At 52.8% G+C, this 26,903-nt stretch overlaps 1 protein-coding gene across 7 annotated transcripts in view; it reads left to right on the forward strand.

Annotated features, from left to right (window-relative positions):
• Positions 1–26,903, forward strand: part of ANKS1A (ankyrin repeat and sterile alpha motif domain containing 1A) — a 179,429-nt gene that overhangs the window by 138,120 nt on the left and 14,406 nt on the right. For all 7 annotated transcript variants that reach the window (XM_060615253.3, XM_060615256.3, XM_060615252.3 and 4 more), the window contains 2 exons: positions 7,869–7,935; positions 13,141–13,247. In XM_060615253.3, coding sequence (XP_060471236.1) covers positions 7,869–7,935; positions 13,141–13,247 — 174 coding nt within the window. The remainder of the gene's footprint in view (positions 1–7,868; positions 7,936–13,140; positions 13,248–26,903) is intronic.

Below are 26,903 nucleotides of genomic sequence, written 5' to 3' on the forward strand. Positions count from 1 at the left end.
TGTTCTTGACTTCCTTGTCCTGCCTTTGAAAGTCTTTCCCCTTCTGTAGCTCTTTGGAGCTCCCCTCTACTTGCTAGAAGGGATGCTAACCAACTCATGAATCATTTAGTAAAGCCAACTAGATCTTTAAATTTACTCAGTTGAATTTTGTTTTTTAACAGGCGTCTCTGAAGGATTTTAACTAGTGCTCTAAAATGAATTTTGAGAACTCTGTCAACTTCATTTATCCAACTTCCTCTTTCATAACTTCAGAGACCATTAGGAGTGGTAAGCTGCAACAAATCTCAGGGCAGCTGATGGATACTGATAGTGTATTTGCATTAAATGTATATGATCTTTTTTTCACACCATAAGTATGTGTAATTTGGTGCTGAGAGTTTTGCATGTGACTCCCCTAGTCTTATGAGGCAGATGTTCCCCCTGCAGAATCTGAGGAGCTGACGGATGTGGTACCCTTTCCCTGGCCACACTGCTGAGGAAATCAGTTCTGAATGGGAATTTAGAGTGTTTTCTGTGGGCTGGTTTAATTGATCGCTAGGCTAACCGTGCAGCCAGGGCGCTTTAATGAAATTCAGATTGTGGAGGAATGGGAGCAAGGGAAGCTTACTCGGTGATGGTGGTAGTGAAAGAAAAACCAAGGAAGGTCCAGGAAGCAGGTTGCCTGGCATTTTAGAGACCTGCAGCCTCCCTGAGGTTGGGTGCCTTCCTCCCCGTTCCGCAGCCCCGGCCCCCAAATAAGCCTCCTCCTGGGTAGAAAGGAGATTGTGTAAATTGGAGTAGAACCCAAATACATAACCCTCATTAATCTTTTAGAGTCTTGTCCCACTTATTAAAGCCAGTATTTGGCACATAACCCAGAGTTATGTGGCAAGCCATAATAAAGTTAATTGGAATCTAGGTCTCCCAACTTTTTTTCTCCTTTCAGCAGTTTCGTGAGGCTTTGAGTTAAAGATTTGCCTGGAAGGTAGGGTGTTCCAGGGTGCGGAGGTCACTGGCCAGTGTTGTTTGCATGTAAGGTCTTCCTCCCTGTGAGATGAGATGTGATGCCGGGTCTGGGGAATGCGCATCTCTGGTGGGTGGGTCGGGAGCATGTCCCTGGTCAGAAAGTGCCAGCTGGGAGAAGTGGGGTGGGAGCTGCTTTGGGGAGGGGGGCAGGGAAGGCCCAGTCAGTAACCTAAGAGGCATGTGAAAGGTAAAAAATGAGGAAGGGGGGATAGGAAACGAATTGGGGAGCCACAGCGTCTTGGACTTTGTGTTCCCCCGCCCCTCCCCCAGAGTCTAGCCTGGGGCAGATAACATGCAGGCTTTAACAGGAGCCTGAGGTGACACAAGTACAAAACACTTGTGAAACAGAACCACTCTGTTGTCTCCCAGCCTGGAAGGATTGAGAAGGAAGGTAAGGATGTAAAGGGGACTCAAGTTGGGGGGATATGCAGCAATAAATACAGCAACAATCTGTGTGCCCCCTGTGATGAGACAAATTAAGCCTCCACCAACAGCGGCGTGCTCTGTGGAAAAGAAGTTACTCATTGTCAATGGAGCCGCCACCGCAGCCTCTGCCTCCGAAGGCCGGCCCTGAGTCTGTTGGCAGATATTTATTCGTTCCCTGCCCTCTTCTCCCCTCCCCCACCCTCTCCTGCCTCCCTCTCCTAAAAGCAGTTGACAAGGTTAGAAAATCAGGACAAATAATTTACTTCAATCCATCTCTGTCTTTCCTGAGGCCTTGTGCGATTTGGTCAGGGGCGGAGGGAGAGGGGGGAAAAAAAATAACCCAGACCCTGGTCAGTGACCGTTTTTCCAACGTGGAATCAAAGCCCACTCCAGGCTGAGCCTGTCTGCTGCTGAGAGGCAGGAAGACAGAAGTGGTGATGAATTCTTATGTGGTTTCTGGGCCCGGGAGTGCAGCTGTCAGCAGTCTTCAGGGTTCCTTGCCCAGCTGGAGGCATGTCAGCAGTCACCTGATGGCACGCGTGCAGCATCCAGTGAGACTTGGGGTGCTTAAGGCTCAGTTCCTTAGCCCTGTGCTCCTAGGAATGTGGAGCACTGTCCAAGCAAGGGAGAGGGTCTGCCACTTAGTACCCCAGAGCAGGAAGCTCGAGCTCCCCGGGGAGCAGACTCTGCCACCAACGGCACTTAGCGGAAGCAAGAGCTGTACCACCCGCGAGGAGTTTGGGAGTCGGCCCATGAAGCAGAGCTCCAATTCCCTCACCTGAAAAATGAGATAATATGTTTGCTTGGCAGTGAGTTGATGCTCTGCAGGATTGCTGAGCGAAAGGGCCAGCTGGTAGTTGTAGGGTATGAGGTTACTGTGCCCGCAACCCAGGGAGGTTGGAGACAGATAAAAACAGGGGCAGGGAATCCAGACTGGGGTCCAGAAGTGTTGGCTGCGTTTCCTCTCTTACAGTATTAATGAGGTGACTAGCCCGATGTGGGCATTTAACAAATTGTAGCTGTTCTTGTTTGTCACTGGCCGCCTCCAGTGGGCCAGCCCTGTGCATGGCTCCATATGAGATCTAAAAGAGACAGTATGAAACAGGGTCCTTGCCCTTAGTGGCTCTGTAGTGTCTCTGGGACACCTCCTAAAAACAGTTCATCAGGGAAATAACGATACAAAGCAGAGTGTGTTTCTGGACCAATCAGGTATTAAGCATTGGGACAGAGAAGGAGAGGTAGAAAGGGTCTCCAGCCCTGGCAGTACGGGCCCAAGGGGATTGGTATGTATTTTCCAACTGGTGGGAGAGTCCTTGGGAACTGAGAGTTCCCCAAGCAGCAGAAAGAGGGTTGGGAGGGAATGTCTGACCTCAAGAGCCAAATTCAGTCAATGGTGAATTGCAGAAACATCTCCCTTCATGTTCCCATTTGCACCAAAAGAAAATAGGAAGCAGGTGATCCCTTTCCCTCCTTCCTCTATGTTAGGCCCCACCTAATGGGCATGTTGACCAGACTGATAACTGCTCTCCTGATACTTGACTACAAATGGGAGCCCCTGAACGTAGCCATTGCTTGTAACTTGTACCACCTTCTGGAAGGGAGGTTTCACACAGGCCTTGGATCCAGGCTTGTGGTTTCTCAGGTGGACTTCCTGTTCCTACAGAGGTATTTCTGTCCCCGACAGCTGTCTTCTCCCTCCCATCACTCCTGATACACGTTGAAAAGTCCGTTGTAATCTGACTTGTTCCCCAAAGCCAGGGTGTAGTGATAGGGAATAGAGACCTGTTTATCTGTATACGGAATATCACCACCCATGATCCTGTGTTCTTTTTTGTTTGTTTTTGTTTTTGAGAGAGAGCAGGGGAGGGGCAGAGGGAGAGGGAGAGAATCTGAAGCAAGCTCTGTGCCCAGCGTGGAGCCTGACTTGGGGCTTGATCTCACGACTGTGAGATTGGGACCTGAGCTGAACTCAAGAGTCAGACTCTCAACCGGCTGAGCCACCCAGCACCACACAATCCTGTGTTCTAAACAAGCACATGTCAGAAGATGTGAGCAGCGGTGTCTCTAGCGTTTGAGTTATTTTTGTTTTCAGCCACATGGGGAATATGTTTCATACATCCCTGGTGGGGGCAGGAGGGGAGAGTCTAAATAGAATAACCTTGAGTATATTTTGAAAATGGAATATTTCCAAGCATTTTTAAGGTACATGTATCCGTTATGTCGATAATGCTCAGGCCTTACCAAACACAAATATAAGTTCCCTATAGAGTTTATGTGAAGTGCAGTATTAGAGCGTGACCATTGTCCGTCTCTCCCCCAAAAGGTCACTGAACCTCAACAATAGAAAAGAGAATATTGAACTGTGCCCTTCCAGGACATTACACCTGCCTGCTTTGTCCCCTGAGATGCAGAACATTTCTGAGAAAACAGCTTAGTCAGATTTTTTTTTTTTTTTTAACTCAAGCCTAAATGGTTAAACTACACAAAGTATATAGATCAGAATGGTGTCTGTTTTCTCGGTCAGCTCCTCTTTGTCTAGACTGGAATGACCATGTTCTCCCTCTGCTGGTTCAGGGCCTTGGAGGGTGTGGCAGGGAGAGAGGAGATCCGGCTCCTCCCTGTTTCCCCAGCCCCTGGGGAAGATCACAGTCCCAGACAGCTCTGTGCTTATGGTGTTAGGGCGGACACCTGCCGGTCTCTGCCCAAACAGGACCTTTTCATTGCCATGTTCCTCCCAGCCCTGTGTTTCTGCCAAGGCAGGAAGGGGTGCTGGGTTGTAAGCTGTCAGTAAACTGCCGAGTACTCCTAGTTCCTCTATAAACTAGAATCTTCTCAGCGTGACTTAGCTACTCCAGTTCACAGGACAGCGACACGTACAGTTTCAATGAAATAGTTGTGAGAGTGTCCTTGCATACCCTGCCAGAGGGTGGGCTGTGGAAATGTGGGCTGTTCCTGGCCCTTTGTAGTGGGTGTGAGGGTGACTCCTGGGGCCAGCAGGAAGGAAGGAACAGAGCAAAGAAGCAGCAGGGTGTTCACCTCTGTTCACTCGGATTTCAAAAGGCCCTTTGGCAAAGGGCCAATGAATTGGGCAGCCAGGAGATGCTGATTGGTTAGGTCAACTGTGGCTTTGGGTGTTAGGTGATTATGATGATCATGAAATAGGTACCATAGATGACTTGATTTTATATTAAAAGCTACCTTGGGGTCGTCCTCCAGTTCAGCTCTTTCCACCCATGACACTCTGCATGCCTTGGGAAAACAGCTTTTTCTCTGCTAGCTCTTAAGTAAGTGGGCCCCTCCCTCCCCGGCTTTCATTCATTATGTTCCCTGTTTAACACAAGCCAGCCCAAGGGGGCAAAATGGCAAGTAAAACATGCTTTATTCCAACTCTCGTGGCCTTTTCAGTGGTGATTCTCCCACATACACCCTCTTTGGCCTGGAAGAGAGATCCATAGCCTGGTGGAGCCATTCCAGGGATAAGGACCCATTCATTCCCCCCATGCAGAGAAAAGTTTTCTCATCTCGAGCACCCTGCTTTTCTCCTGTAAATAGAGAAAAGGAAAAGGAAAGCACATCAACAGATATCTATGGAGTGCCTGCTCTTTGCCCAGCTTGGAGGCTTCTATGATCTGGACAGCCCAGGCTTTGGGACCTGGGCACTGATGTGTCATGTAGTGCAGCCTGGGGGTGGGGGAGCAGCTTGGCCTGTCTCCAAATATCGCCTGTCTCCAAATATCCCTAAGCCTTTCCTGTGGAAGAGGAGGTATTCTAGGGCAATAACCAGACCAGTGGGTTGAAGTCAGAAGAAAAAAGATTTCAATCTGTAAAAAGACAGATGTTATAAATTGGCACTTTCTGCATATAAGGCCAACTGACTGGGAGAGTCAGTGATCATCATAATCACCTAACGCCTTATCTCTGGAAGGCCTTTAGCAAAATCGGACATGGGGTGGGAGTTGGCATTACACGACCCGTGGGGTCCCTGCTGCTAATTCAAGATTTTGTGCCTGGAAGAACTCTCAAGAGGGAACCATGTGTACAAACATGTATGTAGAACAGTGTTCTTCATGGCACTGTTGAGAATGAGAAGAGATTGGAAACTACGTACGTGACCACCAGGGGACTGGTTGAATAAGGTGACATATCTTATCTATTAAAAAGAAAAAGAAAAAAAAATGTCCTTATGAACTGTGGGAAGAACTCTAAGATGTATTACTAAATAGAGAAAACAAGATGCAGAGCAGCATATATAGACTGCCTTTGTCAGTGTGGGGGTAGAATACCTTCATATGTTTGCTTACATGTGGCTGGAACAGCTCTAGAAGCACACTTGAGAAACTGGTTACACTGGTTCCCTGCAGGGAGGAGAGCCAGACAGCTGGGAGACAGGCACAGGGAGACTTCTCTGAATAACCTTTGTATCTTTTGAACTTTGAATCTTGTGGATGTATGACTTGTCAAAAAATACAAGTAAAAAATTTTTTTTCGACTTTAACTAGGTTTTTACTAGGTTGAATGGAGCTCTAAGAGGGGAAGTGGAAAGCACACGAACCTTTTATCGGGCATCTTCTGTGAGCCAGGCCTTTGGCTAGATGCTCTACGTAAGCTCTACTTTTAATCCACACGACAACCCTTCACAGGAGGCAGGACCCATCCCTGGTTTGTTTTTGTTTAATGTTTAATGTTTGTTTTTTAATGTTTTTGAGAGACAGAGACAGAGCACGAGTGGGGGAGGGGCAGGAAGAGAGGGAGACACAGAATCAGAAGCAGGCTCCAGGTTCTGAGCTATCAGCACAGAGCCTGACGGGGGGCGCGAACTCGTGAGATCATGACTTGAGCCGACGTCAGACACTCAACCGACTGAGCCATCCAGGCGCCCCAAGACCCATCCCTGTTTTTGTAGAGTCAGCACTGAAGCTGGGAAAGCGTGAAAGTGCTTGCCTGTCCGTGTGGGTCTTTCCCACGCGGCACCAGGCTGCCTGTTGAAGGAGGCAGTTCTTGAAATATGCGGAGGCCAAAGAGAATGATGCATTAGGAAGGGAAGGAGGAAGACATTTTCTTCAAGGGACAGGGCAGACCTGCGGTGGCGCTGCCCGCTTCCGTGCCTGCCTCTGGGCTGTGGGGCTGGTGAGCAGAGGCACACCTCCATTTGCTCCACAGGTCAGACGTGTTGTGTTTCCCTTGGCTTTTGCTGAGCTCAGGGATGGAGTTCACAGTGTGTGTTAAAAGGCAGTTTTCTGTGGCTGGAGGAAAATAGCCACAGCTCCCGGCTGCAAAGGGAAGGATGGTGTTTGTTCTGTGCTCTTCTGCCCGCTGTCAAATGTGCTGTCTTTGTCTGCCAGCTGGAAGCTGGCTGGAGAGTTGTGTTTTGGAGGTTTTTTTTGTTTTTGTTTTTGTTTTTGTTTTTGTTTTTGTTGTTTTTGTTTTTGTTTTTGTTTTTGTTTTTGTTTTTGTTTTTGTTTTTGTTTTTTGATTGTCAGACCCAGGCTCCTTACTTGCACTTAGAGGAAAAAGCATCCAAACCCTGGTACAAAAGGTTCTCGTAACATTCTTTTCGGAAAAAGAGCCATGAATGAGCTCATTATCACTGCATCCCAAAAGAGGAGGAGAGGAAGAGAAGGTGTCCGCCTCCTTGCTGCCCTGTCTTGCCCCTGGCCAGGTTTCCTGGAGTGGGGGGCTTGGCTCTGGCTCAGGGTGACCAAAGCCAGATGGCTGGAACAGGTGGTCCATACAGGGGGCAATGCTGGAGACATCGGATGCTTTGAGACCAGCTCTCCCTGCTGTGGTCCAGAGGAAGGGTACATGTCTGCATCAAAAGATCCTCTAATCAGAGTTATACGCCTGCCTCACTTTCACTTCTAAGAGGTTCCTATGTTGAGGTTCTCTTCTTGTCTCAGTTCTAAAAATTGTCCTCATACCTCAGAGCTGGCAGTCAGGCAGCACCAATTATCTGTTGAATGCTTAGGACTTGCCAGGCACTGCTCTAGGCACTTGGGGTGTCACATGGAACCAAGCTGGCAAAGTCTCTACTCTCATGGAATTTAAATTCTGGTGTGAGCAGTGAAATGTGCCAGGTCTGGCCTGCTGTTGTCCAGTCTCTGCTGGGCTGGGGGAAGTGCTGCAGGAGGGATATATAAATGCCTTGGAAGGAAGACTTTTCGGCATTTCCAGCAGCTGAGCCCAGGTTGTTACCCACTCCCTCCTTTCGGAGCGTGTCTTTAGTCCCTGTTGGGCTGTGGCCACAGAAGGGCCTTTCTTGATATGAGCAGCAAAGAGTTCTGATCCCTTGCAGGTTGGCGCTTGGACCTTGGAATCATCTGGAAGAGACCTGGAGCACTCCCACACACACCAACTGCCCTGTGCACTGATAGTGAGCCGGCAATGTTTAACTGAAGCCTGACAGCCTCTCCTTTTTGTTCCTCTCTCTTCCGTTTCAGATTGAGAAAATCATGAGCTCTATCGGAGAAGGGATTGACTTTTCTCAGGAACAACAGAAGATCTCAGGTATCGTACCAAGCAGCCGCTTTCCCGTGGAACACAGACCTCTGGCTCCTTTCTGGCCCAGGTTTTTCCTCTGGCACAGAAGACAGACATTTGGTGGGTGAGAGAGGTCAGCCTCTGCCCGCGTCCTGCTCCTGCAATTCAGACACGTATCAGTATGGCCCATCTAGCTGTTATTGTAGGGCGAGGGCTCTTCTTACACATTGGAGGGGAAACTGCATTTTAGGCCACCTATTGAGAAGGTTTTTTTTAAGTTAACAGTTGTCACTTGTCCAGAAGTATTTTTGTAAATGTAGGTTTTCTCCGATTGGTTTAAACTGGAGTGCACTCTGGCTTCGGTCTGTCCACTTTCCCAGGCAACTCTGGCACTTACCCCTCGTGAGAAAGTAGCTCTCGTTCGGCTGCTCCACGGCAGTGGCAGAGCGTTGGGTTGGCTCGGTGGTCTCAGACTGTTAGCCTGCATCACCTGGAGGGGTTGGCTTTGCTGTCCCTCCTTGTGTCTGTCTCTGCATTTTTCCATTTACTTAGTCACTCGTTTTTATCCTGGGTCACTACTACTCTCGGCATTCTTTTCTTTTCAAAGCCCTAGGGGTGTGGTCAGCCTTGATTTCCTTTGTTGGAAGCAGGGAGCTAGAGAGGCCATATCTGAGCTGTTTTCCTTGATAACAGACCTGTGGTTGTATTACTTTCTTAGGTGAGGGGACATTTCTAAAGGTACCTGTTAGCTAGAGCAAGTCTCATGCCCCATCCCCCAAGCACCTGCAGACCTCCCTCTGCCACCAGAGCACCCGGGCCGAGTCAGTTCAGTGAGGCCTGGCCTCTCACCATCCCTGAGGAAATGCCTCTCCAGCTGGAGGGAAGGGCTTCCTCGCTCACTCAGGAGGCTGCATGCAGGACTGGCCTCTTAGCCCAGGTGACACTTCTGGTTCCTCTGGCCCTATCAGGGAGTCAGATGGGTGGGGACAAGTGTGCACACTGGGGGAAGGGAGCTGCTGAGGCTGTGGTGCTTGTGAAAGTTGCATGGGCTCTGGAGCCTCAGCCCCACGTTCAAATTCGGCTTCTGGATGTATGAGGGTCTTTGGCAAGTCCCTTAATCTCTCTGAGCCCCAGTTCCCTATCTACCTTTGGATAATAGTACCTACCTCATAGGTTTGTTGGGAATGACTAATATATACAAATACTTGAGCAGAAGAGGTAAATGGTAGATAGGCTCTTTTTTTGTCCATGAAATAATTACTTACCCGTATCAAAAAACCTAGGGAGGAGGTGCATCTGCTTGTCTCCCTCCACCACGTCTCCAATTGGGTTCCCAGAGCCACCTTCCAGCAGCCTTGTTTCCCTGGCTTTTAGCAAGAGAGGGCCCAGCTGGGTGTGGCCCATCGTAGTCATCAGTCTTGGATTACGCTGGGGTCTGCAGGGGTGGCTCTTCTGACTCAGCGTTTGTGGCTCTGTCTCCACGTGCTGGAGAACAGACAGACAGCCTCCCTCTCTGTTGTTGTGTGCAGCCTTCATCAAGAGTCAAATGTTTGTTGGGAGTAGATGTTCAGTACTGAGACAAACACCATTACCGTTTTCCAAAACCGTGCTTGGGGGACAGCCAGGACTGGGATCGATAGCAGTCCGTTCGGTTGAAGCAGCTTTCTGCTTGCCTGTACCCCTGTATGTCCAAGGAATGCACGTGCTTGAGAGTTTGGGTCAGTATCTCAACTTTGATAAATCAGGAGATGTGGCAGCACCTTTGGAAAACACATTTCTGCAAGAGCCCTTCTCTTTGGAAGTGATGACACTGAGCTCTTTCCTGGCCCTGGTGGTCCCACCCACTAGTTCTTACCCCTACGAACCTGTGTGAGTGGTGAAAGTTGGCCTGGCTTCCCCCCTAGGTCACCGGGTCCCGACACACAGTCCTGTTTTAGCACTGCTGAGTTGAACCATCTTCCATACAGCGGCGTAGGACCGTCTAGGGTGGGCACACGAGAACAGCCACCTGAACAGAGGGTGCCCCCACTCATGCTGCAGAGTCCCCAGCCTGCTATGTCTGCACTGCTGCCAGGCCATGAAGCATGGGGAAAGTAGACTCAGGTCTGCCCATGAGCTCTGTCTTCTATCTGACAGGTCAGGACGGGACTTTCCCCAGGACCTCAGGGAGCACCAGCCTTCAGCTCAGGCCAGAGCAGAATTCTTGCTTGTTTTGAATGGTCACGTGTAGGGTTCAGATTGTCCTCAGGTTTCTGGATCTAGGAGAGACTTGGGCTCTGGGGTTGCCAGCCTGGGAGGAGGAGCAGGCCTTCCAGCAGGCAGCTGTTAACTAAGCACAGGATTGCTCAGCGTGACTGGTTTCACAGAGGATCGTGTTCTATAGGACGAGACCCAGTATGGAACTGGAGTCTTACTCTCGTCTTGGACCTTGGGACCCTGAGCTGCCAGCACTGGAGCTAGTTACCCAAATCCCCAACAGACAGGTTTCACAACTCATTCCACTCTGAGGAGTCCAGGGAGGGGAAGCCTTCCCACTGGCCCCGGCCACTCTGGCTGCTTTCCACAAAAGCCTGTCTGTGGAGCGCAAGAGATCATTTGCTTTCTTCTGCTAAAGCCAGCCGCTTTAGCTGTTGAATAGCCATTCAGTGCAGGCTCCTTCTGGGGCCTGATCTCCCTGCACACACAGCCCTTTCTTTGCCAGGACCGTCTTCAGCCTGCTGAGCTATCGGTGTCCCCCAGCATGTTTAGAGGGTGACATGTGGTCCCTGGGTCTTTGTCTCTACATGCGACCTCTTCTGTCTTCACGGCTGTACTTGGGGTTTGGTCCCGGCTCCCCCTTTTCCTTGGTGCCTCCCCTCCCATACCCTCCTCCTCTAGATAGCGAGGGGCCTGCTCTGGGCCTGGCGCTTCTCTCCGGGGCTCCGGCAGGCCCCAGGAGAAGTCCCTTCCCGAGTTGCTGAGTGTGCTTGCTCACCTGAGGAATATTAGGTATAATGTCTTTATTTGGTCACCTGTTTTTGTGACACCACATGGCTTATTCTCTTGGCAGAGAGGCACGGTCTTTCTTACATGGTGAGCAGGGGGTTGCTTAACCTGTGGGCTGTGCCCTCAGGGCGGTGTCATTCCTCTGTCCCCTTCTCTGGCTGTCCGAGACACTGTTGGCCAAAACTATAGGAATGTGCCTTCTCTCTCCTTAATAAGCTGTTTCCAGCCCCTCGAGCTGCAGGTAGGGTTTCCCCGTCTCCGCCTTTCAGACGCATGTGTGTTGGCCGACAGGAGATGCTGGGGAGCCTGTCATTTTGCTGTGATGCTTGTGCTGCTGTGTCCTTCTCCCTCAGCGGAGGCAGCAGCGGCTTCTGCTCCGATGTCCGCTCCCTGATGTATTTTCCTGAGCGTGGAAGGGAGGAGGGTGGGGAGGGGAGAAGGGGAGGGCCAGACATTATGAGAGCGAGCGAGGGCTGTGGGGCCGGCAGCAGGCAGCGTGGAGCCCAGGAGCCTCCAGACAAAGCACTCTGCTGCGGTTCTGTGAGCGCACACATCCACCGGCAGCAGGCAGGACCACAGCTGCCCGGCTGGGGGATTACAAGCAGGAATGAATCAGCAGCCAGGGACACTTGACTTCGTGAGCATACGAGAGCCCGCCGCCTAGGTTCCCTGGAGCAGACAGCCCCAGTCAAGGGCAGGGGACCCAGCGTCTTGGAGTGCTGCTGCATCGTGCATCGGGAGGCCACCGGGTCCCTGACCACCAGCTGCTCTGCAGAGGACAGAGGAGGGGGAGCCTAGCACAGTGGGTCACCGGGGGCTCCCAGATAACCAAGCCAGTTGGCCTTGGCCTGCCTTGAAGGGCAGAAAGTGCCGAGAACAAGAGAATGACTTTCACCGTGTCAAGAGTTCTCTGGAGGTGATGTCTTTGTAGTTGGTTCTTTTTCCTCCCTTTCCCTTTTTTCCTTCTTTTATCATCTGTTCTTGCCCATGAGAACCAGAGAAGTAGGTGGGGGCTAGGCGCTCAGGTCGGCAGGGAGGGCTGAACTCTGTTCCTCCCCGCCCCGCCCCCCCGTCCGGCCGAGGAGCAGAGCAGATACATGTCGTCCCTTCCCTGCCGGCCCTCAGAGGAGAACATCAGGATCCGGAGACCCTGGGAAGACCGTTGCTGTCTGTGTCACTCAGCCAGAGAGAGCACAGCGCCGAATGTGAATAGACTTAAGCCGTCACAGCTCAGCTGACAGAGGACCGCTTCCCTTTTCCCTTTCTTTCATCGGGTCGGGTTTTGTCGTCTTTAGCCAAGAACTGGATCTGCCTGCCTGCTTTCCACCTGAGCAGGCAGGCGAGTCACAGGAACAGCCACTATCAGAAGAGGAAGATGAATGCCCAGCCCCGGCAAAAGAGCCCGGCCCGGGAAGGCAGCACTTCAGACAGCACCCTGGCGCGGGAGACGCCCCGCTCGCCAGCCGCCAGAGTCTAGCTGTGGACTGGGCCCCTGGCCCCGCTGGCCGTGCAGCCCGGGGGAGTGCGATGTCGCCGTCACAGCAGGGCCACACCTGAGCCCCATCCCCGGGCCCCGGGCCCCGGCCCGTGCGCAGCACTCAGCCCCCTCTGCCTTGAGCTTCTGAGCACAAAGGGCCAGTGGCCATGGTTTGCTTATTCCGGGACTGCTGGGGGAAAACAAGTAAAAGTCTCTTTTCTCCCCCTGCCGGGTTCTGTGCTGCTTGCGTTGCATGTGCTGGGTCCCGTGAACAGCCGCCGCTGCTTCCCTCCCGGAGCCCTCGCTGTGTGCCTGTGCCCCTCAGCTGCATGAAGACGCGTGCTCTCTCCTGACCGGTTTGTGCTGCAAGGTCACAGGACTTGTCCCTCGCCCACGGCCCCGCGGGGGCTCCAGAAGTTGCATGGATGAGAGGAGCCCCCAGCCCCTCTAGTGCCCGTGGGAACAGACTTCCTGAAATACCTCAGTGTGAACGCTGACCTGTGGGCAGAGACCGTGCATGTGCCACCGCAGCCCTGGAGGAGCTCAGACTTGAGGGGGTGGGTGGGTGTGCGGCCCGGGCCCACCTGCCCTCGGCCTGCACCCGGAAGAGGAGCTGCGGGTCCTCTGCTCTCTGGTCTCTTGTACATAGTCTGGCTGCTTTATGGTAATGACCATGATGTGGCAGTGCCATCTGTCTTCCTCAGAGTGCCGCTGCTACCGCCTTAATGGGTTTTCCCTTTTCAAGCGTCTGCCGATTCCTCTCTCGTCAGGTTCGCGGACGCTGGAGCAGAGTGTCGGGGAGTGGCTGGAGGCGGTTGGGCTGCAGCAGTATGAGAGCAAGTTGCTTCTGAATGGCTTTGACGATGTCCGCTTCCTGGTAAGTGCCCGCAGGCCTCCTCGGGGGCGGGGTGCAGCTCGGCGGAGACGGAGACGCGCCTCTCTGGTCTCCCGTGGGCCCTGCTGGAGTGCTAAACAGTGCGTAGCCCCGTATCCCAGCGAAGAGCTGAATGAAGTGACTCAGACATCCAGGAAGTCAGCCGACTGTCATGTGCCTTCTTTCTAAACTCGGTCTCCCTCAACTCTGCTCCCAGAAACGGTTCTATGGGGAGAGCTCTTTGCAAGTCTGCATCCCAAGAGGCAGGGTCCCTGACTGTAGACCTTTGCCCCTTGCTGGTCTCCCTCTCAGACCTCAGAACATATGTCGTGCAGTGAGGCCTCAAGGCGGGTCTTGTTCTGGATCAGACGCCGGGAGTTTTGGTGGACAGGACAGCCAGGTCCCCTGTGATGACTTTCCATCCCATCTCTGTTGGATGCCAGAAGTTTCCTTTATTCCCCAGAATGGTGCCATCAAGCAGGTAGTTGCTGAAGCAGGGAGCCTGGTCCAGCAGGAAGGCCTCTTCCCTGCCCAGCCCAGCCCAGGCTGAGCGGCTAGGGTGGGGAATGTGGCTGTGTAGCCTCATGGACTCGTGACCTCAGAGATGACCCAGAGGAGAGGCTGAATTGGTGGTTGGAAGGATTGCTTGCTTTTCTGAGGTATAATTTTGTGTTGTCTTCCTATAAAGCACGAGGTGTTAAAGAAAAAGAAAAATCCGGGTGACTTTCCTCAGGCTCCCTGTGGAGTGGGGCCTGGCTGGGGCCTTGGGCTTAGGATCCAGTGCATCTTCTTTCAGTCCAGAAAGTGGCTCGGGCACCCATGAGCATTCCTCTCCTGGAACCCCTCCAGGAGGTGGTGAGGTGAAGGGGCGGGGGTCAGTCAGCCCAGAGCTCCCGTCTCCAGTGTGGGTCCCTCTGGAGTTCCCACTAACGAGGCTGCATTTTGTGCCTACCGAATAGCAGCCTGCCCAGGGTGCTAGCCTGGAGCTGCCGGGAGGGACCCTGACTGGGACAGGCCCGCCTCACCTGGGCCACCCTTCCAAAGCCAGCTTAGGGCCGTTACTTTTCAACTTTTAAAAGTCTTGGGTTTTTAAATAGCAATTTTTTTTCTTACATTAACTGAGTATATTTATGGTTCTTATAACCTAACCCCTGACTTACCATGTTCCTGGGGGAAGGCTGACAAACCCAGGGTAGAGGTGGTGGTTCAACCAGCGAGCTGGGGCACTTGGCCCCTGGTGCTGAGTGTTGGGGGGCCTTCACTCTCCGAGCATACCCCTTCACCAGACTGGCTGGCAGGCAGGCAGGCAAGGGAGGCGGGCTGTCCCTTCCCTGTGCTTCAGTACTTTAGAGGCTGAGCTCTTAACTTCTCACCCCTCCTTCTTCTACTTTTGGAAATAGTAAGGTTCCCAACTGTTGAACATCAAGACTCCTTTAAAACTGTTTCCCTGCCCCTTCCTGTGCTCACACCCAGAAAGAAAGTAGCTAGGCGGGCATCTTGGTAAATCTGGCCCTGAGCCAAATGTCCATCCCGGAGGGTGCAGGGACTCTGCTAGACCACGTGTCTGTCTTTGGGGGAAGGACACTCATGGAGGGAGGCCAGCAGTTCAGTATTTCCAGGGCCCTCCAGGCTTCTCCTGTTGCCCTGGGTACGAGCTATTCCTCATCGCTGCTGTCTCAGTTCCAGTGGGGCGCTGGCAGGTGGAGTCTGTACAGGAAGGAATGCTGATCGCACCTCTCTTGAGCACATTACTTCCGGTAGCTAGAGTGGCCTGAGGAGCCATGCAGAGCATCCTGGGTAATTACATGTAAATTGCCAGATGGACTGTAAGGCTAATTGTTTTAGCAACCGGAAAAAAAGGAAAAAAACACACAAGAAAGGGCATTTTTATTGAGAAACATTCTTTTCGTTGCATATGGTATAATTTCCATCATGTTAGCTATGGTATATCTCCGTGTAGTTTGGTTTTCAGTAGGTTGCAAATGTTTTTCTTCGTTGTGAAATGCCCTGGAAACTTCTACAAGATGCATGAGTAGCTTCCAGAGAGCTAAGCTCTCGAGGTAGGAGGAACATCTGGACACTAAGAGTGTTTCACAGACCAGGCACTGCTGTAGAATTTCCCTGTGACAGGGTCCAGCTCCTCCCTGTTGGGGTGGGAGGGACTTTGTCATCATGTGGTCTAATCACCTGTGCCTTCCCTTCCAGACAATCTCGGCCATCATACTTTGCAGCGACAGGGAATTCCACCACCTTACAAAGTAGTAGCCACTTGTTCTTTGCATTGCTCAGGCTTAGTCAAAGTCTGAGTCCTTGTGGACTCTGTCTTTTGGGCCACAGAGAACACGCTTAAACCCTTTAGAAAACTGAAGACTTTCTGTCATGGCCTCTGGCGTTTTATCTTGTCTAGGTCCAACATCCTCCTGTTCTGGGTTGTTCCTCCTATGATGTGATGACTGAGCTGGATAAGCACTGCACCTTGAACTTTATTCATACTCTCTTGCCTGCTGGCAGAAAGGGCCTTTGATTTGGAGGGGTCAGGGTCAGGACCGGGGCCGGGGCAGTGGGGGCTGCCACGTGCTCCCTAGGCTGATCGGGCTGACACCAGACCCTGGGAGACAGGGCCCAGGAATCTAGCTCCTGCCTCTGCCGGCCAGCCCACCACACTGGCTCGCTCATCACAGCCAGTTCCGTTTTTCACCGTAAGTCTTGTCCACAGGAAATGGGCTTTCTTAGGACAAGGGAGGAAATGCATTTAATCAGCACGGAAGGAAGGTAATTGGTGATTGGCGAGTTTGAAGCTCCAAGCGTGCTGGTGCAAGTCTCCATATCTGGGGACCGAGCCTGACCTCCCTTCACAGAGGTGGCAGTGGAGTCAGTGATGGTGCTCCACATGCTGGAGCGTTAGGTGGGTGTCAAAAAACTGTTTTTGAAGAATGTCTGATGTGGGCAGACGTTGAGTGAAGGAATCAAGACACAAAAATCCATAGGCAACATGATCTTAACTTTCAAAAAAGACAACATCTCTGCACAAGAGATACAAGGGAATAAGCCAGAACGTTTTCAGTGGTTATCTGAGGAGGGTTGTGGGTGGCTTTATTCTCTTATTTGGAACATAAGAGATTTTCTGCATTTCCTACGACGAATGGATCCAAAATCAGAAAAGCAAATAATGCAGGTGTCTTAAAGATCTTGATGGTCCAGCTGGGAAAACAAGGCACATAAAGCAATTAAAACAACCAAGCGGCCAAGTGTTAAGTACTATGGTGAGGCGTGTAGGTGCTGCAGGAGCACAGGGGAGGAGAACCCGCCTCCCCAGGCATGGACCCAGTGCCCGCGCTGAGCTGGCTCACAGCCCTGGGCATACTGCTGGTCAGGGCTCAGATGGGGCTGTGAGGCCCAGAGGGTGGAGACACTGCCAGTGAGGGGCAGGGCCGGGATGCTAGCCCAGATCTGTCCCAACTTTGAACTTCTGGGTTGCACTTGCTGTCTGAGGGTCTGCAGAGGCTGTGGGCTTGGAAAGACACAGGCAGAGGAAAGGCGAGTGTGGAGCCTGAGCCATCTGCGGTGAGTAAGGAGGCCAGTGTAGGGAGTGCAGTGAAGGGCAGGCCACTGGCTGGGCAGGAGGGGTGGGCTGGGCTCGACTGCAAGGGGCCTTGACAGCCAAGCGATGGGAGGCTATCGGGTTGTTCCCCTCATCGGGCAGAGAGGCCCTGGCGTCGGGGTGCACCTTAGATGGCAGGGCATGGTAGAGAGGGCGCGTGGTGGGTGCTGTGCTGGATGACAGACAAATGGAAAATGGAGACGAGTCTGGCAGCCAGCGGAGGATGGGTTAGACACAGACTGAGCCACAGGCCCGTCACCTCTTACGGCCAGCATCGTCACGGAGGCCTCTTGCTCCTCCCATCAATTTATTTCTCCACAGGCTTCCACCACATACGGATAGGCTCCTACTGTTTTTCTGTCTGTTTCTGAGACCAGGCCACCTTGTTCCAGTGTGTTGGGGAGGGATGACCAGTGAAGAGGAGCAAGCCCTGAGAGAGCCGAGAGGCGTAGGCTTGGGGAGGAGGTCATTCTTTTTTGGCCTCTGTGACGTTTCCAGCCTGACCCCCAGACCCCGGAGCTTCTCTTCCTGTGTGCTCCCTGCGTTAGCTCCTCACTCCTTAGCCCCAGAGGCCGGCTTTCTGTCCGCAGTGGGGCCATGCCCTTGGGTTCCTACCCTGGCTTCCCAAGCTCCCTCCCTCTGCGTTCTTTTCTCTCAGGCTTCAAGGGGCCTCTCTGGCCTTGGCAGGGGTGCCCTGGCACTGCTGTCTGGATGCCTCCCTGCCTCGACTTCCTCTCCACTTGCCCTAGCCCCCTCTTCTCCCCACATAGCCCTCTAACTACTAGAATTCTCTGTGCCCCAGAGTGAGGCAGGGCCTGAAAGGGAGGCTTCCTCAACTAGGGGCCTCGGAGGGTCAGTGGAGCCGGGCTTTAAAAGGAATACTCTTGGACAGTGTGGATCCTGCCTCCTGGACTGACTCAGTTCTGTGGTCACTTAACTCCTCGCGGGGTCCCAGGGCTTGACTGACATGCCACCAGATACTTCCTTGTCTCCGCTGGGCCCTTTTACCTTGAGACGAGGCAGGCTCACTCTGGGCCTCTTTCCAGGCCGCGTACCCTCTTGCTCTCCCTCTTCCTTTCTCTCTGCCAGATGGTGTGGAGTTCTCCGGGGTAGGGGTGACAGCAGCTGGAGTCCCACTGTGTTTGCCCCCACTTGTGTTCCTTGTGTGCTCTGTCCTTCTCCGGCCGCCTTTACAGTGGAAGAAACTGAGAACTGTTTTCACGTCTGTGAACTTAACTAACTGCCCTTGAAGATGTGTGCAGCAGGTGAACAGCTCCTGTTCTGTAGCTTCTGGCTGCGGACATCTCAGTGTGAGCAGCAGCAGGGGGTTCTGTGCTGGCCCCTCAGAACGTCCGAGTGTTCACGTATTCCAACCCCCAGCAGTGTGCATGTGCGGGAAGTGAGGCCTAGGGGGCAGGGCCCCGGGGTCCACGTGTCTCTGTCAGAGGCACAGACCTCCTCACACGCCACGTGTCAAAGTTCAGGTGTTCCCAGGCATCCCTGAAGCCCACCCATGGACTCCTGGGGTCCATAGACACCACACTGAGGACTCTTGGACTCAGTCATTTGCCCAAGGTTGCCTCTCAAGCACACGGCTGAGCTGTCCTAGAAGCAAGTCTCCTAGGCCCAGAGTGGTGCCCCCACCTCCCACTCTAGTCCCACACCTGCTTGCCCAGGAACATGCTGTGTCTGGGCCTCGTGCTCAGTGTGTCCCCCCAAAGAAGGGGCCTGGGAGCCAGTGAGCTAGGCTAGTGCTACCTGGCATCACTTGCAGGTGCCCGTCTGGACCAGGCAGACCATTCCATCCGCCCCCTGTGTGTTGGGGGCCACTCGACTTCCAGAAGGCTGGAAAAAGCTGCTGGGAATCAGACCCCAGTGAGCTCTTGGCACTGAAGCCCTTCTGGCCCTGCAGCTGCCACCACCACGGGTCAGGGATGGTAGGCATCCCTGCCTCATGTTCTCAGTGAAGTTGAGCAGCTTGCTGAGGCCACACTTAGACGTGAACTGGGGGGGCAACGGCTCAAGAGAAAAGTTGAGGTTCTACTTACTTGCAGAGGGAATCAGGGAGTTGGGAGATGTGGGTTTCCCTCCAGGTCCCCTCATAAGATTTTGGGCAGGTTGTTCTGCGCCCCCATATGTCCCCCTGTCCCATGGCGTCTCACTTGACTGCCTACTTCATGGGGGCATAAGCTGTGAAGGGGACACACTGTTACCTGTGGTGATGCGTAACAGCGACTGAGACCGACTACAAATGTAAGAATGTAAGGCAGCAAGGCGGCATTTTCTCTGCAGTGGAGGCCAGGCGGCAACCGTGCTCTGTGGGAATCAGATTGGCCTTGTCCTCAGACCCACGAAGACATAAAGCTTGCTCTGGGTGGTCTGGGGACCAAGCCCTTTGACCCCAGGCTGACTTGGGCCTGGGTAACTTACGCTGTTTATTTGGGGGATGAATGAAGCACCTTGACTTCAGATAAGGCTCAGGTGTCCAGGGGCAGCGGGCAGCAGATGGATGGAAGGATGCTGTGCTGGTACAGGGAGAATGGGAACACTGAGAACTGGCTCGGGAGGACAGGGGGCATAGGGGTGTTGTTTCCGTGAAACTGGGAGGCGAGTCCCGGACGCTTGTGCTGTTGCCGCAGCCTTGAGGACCCTTCTGAAGTTGGCGGGCGGAGGGGCCTCTGGCGTCAGAAACGGGACTTGGTAGCATTTGTGCTTCTTCCTCATCTTCTGTAGAACTGGTTGCATTTGTCACCTTCAAGTTCTGTCTCTCCAGGTGAGGGCAGGTCTGTGCTGCAGGGGGCGGGCAGGGAGTGACCAGGAGAGTAGCGGGTGTGGGTCAGGGCTGGGCCGCTCTTGTTGCTGAGGGTGTGGAGCTGGGGGAAGGTGCCCGTTTGGGAAGTGAGGCAGTCGGGAGGCAGCGGGGCCGGGCCAGACAGAGGCGAACAGAGAAACACGAGACTCGTTGAGCACCTGGTCCCTGAGCGCTCAGCACCATGGGATTTGTTATTTAACCTGCGAAGCAGGAGGGCTTGATCCTATTTACAAGGTTCTAACTTTCTAAGAACCTGGAGCGGCGCAGTCGGGATTTGAACTCAGTTCTTACTCCAACGGGTTCTTTATGCCACAGCTGCCTTGCGTGTGGTAGCTGGCACACGGAAAGCCCTCAGCCCCAGAAACGGTGAATGTCTGAGATGAAAGCGGCCACGCTGAATACAGAAATGAGGCCTGAGGGGCGGGCCAGGCAGAAAGTCTGGAAATCACTTCGGGGCAATGATAAACCTTCTTGGGAGGCCAGTCCAGCACCGCTCTGCCCAGGAGACCCTCTTCCACCAGACCGTACCCGCCTTTGTTTGAGTGGGGGCCGGATCCCAGAGGGGCGGACGTTTGGCCATCACTGGGCCCAGAGGTGGATGCCCAGGTGCACTATCATCAAGCCTGCTTTCTCACATACTCCTGTGTCGCACGCACACCTTTCCCTGTGACATTTAACGGACTCTCGTGACCAGCTGCAGTGACTGCACACGCTCCAGTACATGGGCGCCCCGTGATTTAACCCGCCACTGGGCACTTTGGCTTCTCTGCCGCAGGCAGGCTTTGGCGGTTCCCAGGACACGTACCGGCCACAGCGATGGAGCCGTTCCGGGCACGGTCACCTGGGGCGCAGGTTGCCGAACACAGGGCCCTGGTCTAAGCCAGGCCTGCCTTCTGAGGCTGGGGTTGTACTAAGTAGGCACACGGGTACCTGCACAGGTGGACCAGGAGCGAGAGGGGGCGAGCAGACCCAAGCAGTCTGAGGCCCGAGGGGCCTGGCAGGGGAGAGCGGGAAGGATCTTTGGGAGGGGGGCAGAAAGTGAGTAGGAGGCGCAGGGCTTTGTTGCTCGCCGCGGCTACACCAGTCTGGGCTTCCCCCCCAGGCTGCCTGTGGGCCCTGCCCTCCTGAGAGGGCAAGGGCTGAGTTTGAGCGTGGTGGAGAATTTGCAGTGTTTGCGCTTCAGGGACTTAAACTGCTCGAACTGCTGGGTCCTGGATCCCCAGCTGACAGGAGGGGGAGCGGGTATGGCAGCCCCCGGAGAGCCCGGCTGACCTCACGGTCTGCCACAGAATCAGGGCCCCAGCAAAACAGTGACCAGAACGGGTGCCGGGGGTCCACCCAGCGCCTCCGTGCTGAGGGCTTGTCTGCCTTGAGGAGGGACTGAAACATCCCTTGGCCTTGCGTCTCAGCGATGGGCCTAGGCTAGAGCCTCACCTCCCACCTGTCGGGGCTTGCTGGTGGCAGACCCCCTTTCTTGCCCTGAGTGCTACCCTGTGCCTCAGGAGGGGGGCAGAGCACCATGCCGTGCCTTCATGACAGGCTTGGGCTGGGGCTTCCGTAAATCGTTGATCCTCAGGTCTGGCATCAGCTTCCCAGGCCCCCCTCCAGTAAGCCAGGCTCGCACCTCTGCATCCTCAGACCCTTTGCCAGGGGCATGCTGAGCCCTGTATGCCTGGAAACAAGTCAGGAAGGGTGTTCAAATAGGGTGAAGTTCAAATGACTGCCCTCTCTCCGCTTTGGTTCTTCTCTGAGCTGGGAAAGAGGCAGCTCTGTAACCTGAATATGGCAGGGACAGGGCTATGTGACCTCAGACAAGTCAGTCCTTTGCTGAACCTCAGCTTCCTTGTGACGAAAAGGATAGCTTCCCTCTGCCCTGAGCAGGACCAGCTAACTCCCTGGCACAGTCCTCCAGCCCAGGCCCACCTTCCCACTTCCATCTCCTGGAACTTCTCTCTGCTCCCAGGCAGGGTGGCTTTTGTCACAGCTGCCTGTACCTGTGCTGTTCCCTCAGTTGGGGAGCTCTTGACCCACTTCTCTGCCCTCTTCCCACCTCCCTGTGAAACTCCCTCTGGACCCCGCCATTGCTCCCCCCCAGCTCATACGTCCCTGGGCTCCCCTTCCCCACCCCAGCACGTCCCCACCTCTCCCCAGACCTCATCCTCTTCCCTCGCAGAGGACTCCAAAAGACCACAATCACGGAGTCAGCAGCACTGGTTTTGGCTGTTCAGCCTCTTCTTTTTATATCCGTGTTGTTGCCTCCAAAGTATCCTTAGTCATTCAACAGATTTTTATTATGCGCGGACAACATGCCAGGCATTGCCCTAGATGCAGGTGGTGGCAAAGCCGTGAGTGAGACAGGCACCTCTGGCCCGTAACAGCCTCAGGACCCTCAGCCAGCAGCTCAGTGTTTTTCCCTTTGGCTGAGAAGCGTCCACTCCAATGTGCCACACTCCAAATGTTCCCTTCTTAGGTCTTTTCCACTATTTGTTGAATGAAGACATGCCCGGCAGTTAAAGAAAATTCCAGCAAAATATTGACAAGTGTGATACCTCTCAGGATGCAACAGGATCTTTCCTTCTCCTGAAGTCATATGGTCAGGAAGACTCTGAAGATATTCAGAGACCCCTGGAGGGCCAGAGAAAGCTAGAGAGAAAGGACTGGGGCCCTGCAACAGCCCTTTCCTCCACCTCCGCCAGGACTCTCCCCACGACTCCCAGAGGCAGTTCCTGCTGTCCGTGCTCCTTCCCTTCCCATGGCCCCTGTCTTCCCCTCTGTCCACACATCCACTGAGCTACGCGCAGGATCTGGGCCTTGGAGACCCCGCTTAGCACCGACGCGCCCCTGTTGAAAGTGCCATCTTCTGCGCCCATTGGTGAGCCCAGTGACAGATACTGGTAGGAAGGAGAGGCCTTTCAAATAGATTGAGCTGAAGGAGAGTGAAAGTACCGCCACTTCTCGTTTGTGCCTTCTCAGGGAAGGACACCCAGGAATGATGGTGTATGATTGTGCAAGTCAGTCCAGGGGCACGCTTGCCCCAGCTGAGCTCTGATGGGCCGGCCTCTCCCTGAGTCAGCCTGTTCCTGGGCCCAGGGCTTGGGCTGTGTACGCAGAGGCCTGGGCCACATCCTGACCCTGCTTCTCCTTCATTGTGAGGCCTCGGCAGGCCTTCCCCTTCCCCTCACCCACTTCTAGGGGCCCACGCAGTGCTAAGAGTTGGGATTCTATACAGGTGGAAGCACTGCCCCGGCCCCGGAGGTGGAGGGCAGGGAGGCGGGAGGGAAGTTCTATGCAGGGACCCTAGTTCCAGAGCCCGAGCGTCCCCAGCCCTGGGACGGCTTCCCTGCTGCTGCTGGTAGGTACCTTCCACGCTTTGCTTTGTCTTCAACAGAGCCCACCTCCCTAAACAAGTAGAAGGAGCCTGGAGCGTGACTTTGGAGTTCGTCAGAGGGACGTTTAACTGTCCTTCTGCAGCTCACAAGCTCTGTGACCTCGCATATGTCACTCCTGCTCTCTGAGCCTCAGTTTCTTTGTGCAATGTGGGCAGTTCCTATCTCAAAGGTTTTTGGGCGGTTTTTTTCAAGCGATGAAGGCAAAGTCCCCGCACAGTGCCAGGACGTGGTCAGGACTCGGGTTCACTGGCATCTCTTCATGTCACCTCCCCCACAAAGACCAGCAGAACGTGCACTTACTGTGCATAGTGACCCTGACGACCGCTTCTTGCTGCCCTCTTCCCTGGATGTGTAGAGAGCAGGATGTGGCCAAGAAGGTGGGATCCTGGCACCGCCACTGGCCGTGAAACCTGGTTCCTGGCCTGTAAAGTGAGGAGCCGTAGTCAACGCCTGCCAGCTGGTTGCAAGGAGGGAGGAACAGGACAGGGAATGGCTGAAGCAGAGCCCTGGACGGGGAGGCACTGGTACTCTGTCCCTCCTCTGTCCTCCTGTCCTGCCTTCCTCAGGGACTGAACCCAGTCAGGCTGAGTGTCGACTAGTTACATGTTTCAGATTTCTCCTAGAATTAGAAACTTTTTTCAAACCTAAGAAAACCGGGGCACTTGGGTGGCTCAGTCAGTTAAGCATCCAACTCTTGATTTCGGCTCAGGTCCGGTTTGTGAGTTCAAGTCCCATATCGGGCTCTGTGTTGATAGTGCGGCGTCTGCCTGGAATTCTGTCTCCCTCTCTCTGCCCCTCCCCTGCTCACACGCACGCTCTCTCTCTCCCTCTCTCGAAAATAAACATATAAAAAATAAAATCTAAGAAATCTCTATTAACAGAAATGCTTAGGCTAATGAGCTGTTCTGCTTTCTTAGCTCCCTAATTGCTGGCTCGCAACAGGGCCTGGAAGATAGCAGCCCTCGGTATAAACATTAACGTGATAGAAGGTAAAGTAAAAAGTCTCTTTTCCCCCACAGCCCTTCTTGTGAAGATGGTTCCAAAAGGCAGTGGTCCCTTCCTCCCTTTAGTAAAGAGGGTGTGGAAACTTCCAGAATGTTTCTTGCCTTTGAGGATTTGTAACACCTCGTAGTCACCACGCAGACTAATCCGAGAGGATGTAGGTGTGGCACGTGCAGGAAATGAGGAGACCCTGCCTGCACCCTGGACATGCTCTGGCAACTACCTGCTTTGATTTTCCGTCACATCCTTTACTTTGGTTTGGTTTACCTCTGCCTCTTTCTTCTCACTGCCGCATACAGCCCCCTAGTCCTCTTGACGGGTTAATGAAGGCCCTGTCTCCAGCTGGATCCGGTTTTCCCGGTTGTCAGCCTTCAGTTCAGCTTTAATGTTGCCCTAAAAGTGTGTGAAGGGTTATGAGTAAATGCTGGGGATACGGTAGGATTTCAGAAACTCCCTGCAGTGCTGTCATCTCTGAGGTGCCCCGGTCAGTCCAGTGCGTGTCCTCACCAGGTGAGGACTCATCGTCAGGCAGAGTCTGGGCAAGAGGCCACCTCTCTCTGCCTTTCCCGTCAGCACACCGTAGATGTGGGCCCAGAGGGACTGCAGGAACTCAGGGTGGTGACTCCTGACTTTGGGGTGACTCAGGAACTGGCCTCAGACCTGGAGAGGGTGGTACCCTTGTCGCATGGAGCCTTCTACAGGCCCAGGCCTCCCTGGTGCCCCTGCGAAGGGGTGTGTTCTGTCTGCAGCCTGAGCAGGAGAGCTTCCGGTCTGGCTTCAGAGCTCTCTCCCCGGGCTCTCTTGAGCCTTGGAAGGGGTCCTCTGCGGGGCAAAGGTTTTTGTCACCATGCACGGGCTCCGGGGGGGCTACTGTGCCAACATGCACCGTGGCTCAGGCACAAAGGCGAGACCGCCAGGTGAGGGTCTGCATGCGCTGGCCCGAGTTGCTTAAATGGAAATAGAAAGTCCAGAAAGAGTCCCAGAAACACACAAATTTAGGACACAGCAGAGGTCACTTCAGATTGGTAGAGAAAAGACAGTTCATTAACGAAATGGACAGCTTGCTGCCTAGGAAAAAAAATAACTGAATCCTGACTCTTGAACTTCACTTAAAAAAAATTGTAGATTAAAGATTTAATGGTAAAAATGAAACTAAAATTACAGGAAGAAAATATGCAAGAATTGTTTTTAAAAATCTTGAAGAGGGGAGGTCTTTCTCAGCCTGACAGAACTAAGAGAAGCTCTACGGGATATAGGTACAGACCAATAGATTTCTGCACGAACAAAGCCAACATGAAAGTCAAAAGAGAAGTGACAAACTGGAAAAAACGAATGTCTAACTATTTCCAGATAATAGGTTAATTTCCTTACTTTTATTTATTTTTGAGAGAGAAAAAGCGCTTATCAGGGAGGGGCAGAGAGAGAGGGGAGAGAGAATCCCAAGCAGGTTCCACACTGTCAGCACAGAGCCCAACGTAGGGCTTGAACCCACGAACCGTGAGATCATGACCTGAGCCCAGGTAGGATGCTTAACTGACTGAGCCATTCAGATGCCCTGATTTCCTTAGTTTTTAATGTATTTCTACAAATCAAGTACAGAAAAGATCAGTACCTCCAGATATATATATATATATAAAGATATAAAGGGATAATTGCTGGAAAAGGAGGTATGGATGTCCCCCACACATGTGGCCCCAGAGCGTATGGACAAGACAGCTGGGCTGAATCCTGGCTCCATGCTTACATATGTGTGACCCTGCAAGTTGTTCATGCTCTCTAGGCTCAGTCTCCTGAGCTATAAAGTGGGGGTAACGATAGTCCCTTTTATTAAATGGGTCACCAAGTCTAAAGCCTGTAGAACATGGAGTGGGGCAGGAATCACAATGTAAATACCTGATAGATAAGGAGCGCCTAGGGTGGCTCAGCTGGCTGAGCATCCAGCCATTGGTTTCAGCTCAGGTCATGATCCCAGCATCGTGGAATCAAGCCCTACCTCGGGCTCCGCGCTGAGCAGAGAACCTGCTTAAGATTCTCTTTCTCTCTCTCCCGCTCACACACGCACACGTGCTCTCTCTCGCTCAAGTAAAAAATAAAAATAAATAAATACTTGACAAAACCTGAAAAGGTGCTGAAGCTTCCCCTGTGAGTGGGATGCTTTTACAATAGGAAGTGTGCAGTGATAAGCCATTTCTCTGCAATTGTTGCCGACAGTGTGACAAATCTAGCACTCGTGTCATTGATGGGAGTATAAATGTGTGTTAGACTTCCAAACACACATATCCTTTGACCAAGCAGTCTTTCTTGATAACTGTCCCAGAAATGATGCACATATGGGGGTATTCATGCAGTACTATTTGTAAAAGCTGGAATTGGAAATAGTCGTCGTGCAGCAGGGACCTAGTTAAAATAATTTATAATATGTCCCTAACCTGGATGATCATGCGGCTTTTAAAAAAAGAGGCAGGTCTAAATATCCTGATGTGAAGCAATCTCCTGTATACTTGTAAAACGTACCTCGTTTTATTGTGCTCCGCTTTATTGCACTTGGAAGATCCTGCATTTTTTACAAACGGAAGAAGGTTTGTGGTAACCCTGCGTCGATCAAGTCTGTCAGTGCCATGTTTCCAACAGCATTTGCTCACTTGGTGTGTCTGTGTCATATTTTGGCAATTCTTGCAATATTCCAAATTTTTTCTTTATTATTATTTTACGGTGATCTGTGATCAGTGATTATAACTCACTGAAAGCTCAGATGATGGTTAACATTTTTTTTTTTTAGCAGTTCTTTGTAATTAAGGTATGTACTTTTTTAGACATAATGCTATTGTATACTTAATAGGCGATATAGCATAGTA

The sequence above is a fragment of the Panthera onca genome, chromosome B2 (assembly GCF_046562875.1).
Source record: "Panthera onca isolate mPanOnc1 chromosome B2, mPanOnc1 haplotype 2, whole genome shotgun sequence".
In the NCBI taxonomy this organism is placed as follows: domain Eukaryota; kingdom Metazoa; phylum Chordata; class Mammalia; order Carnivora; family Felidae; genus Panthera; species Panthera onca.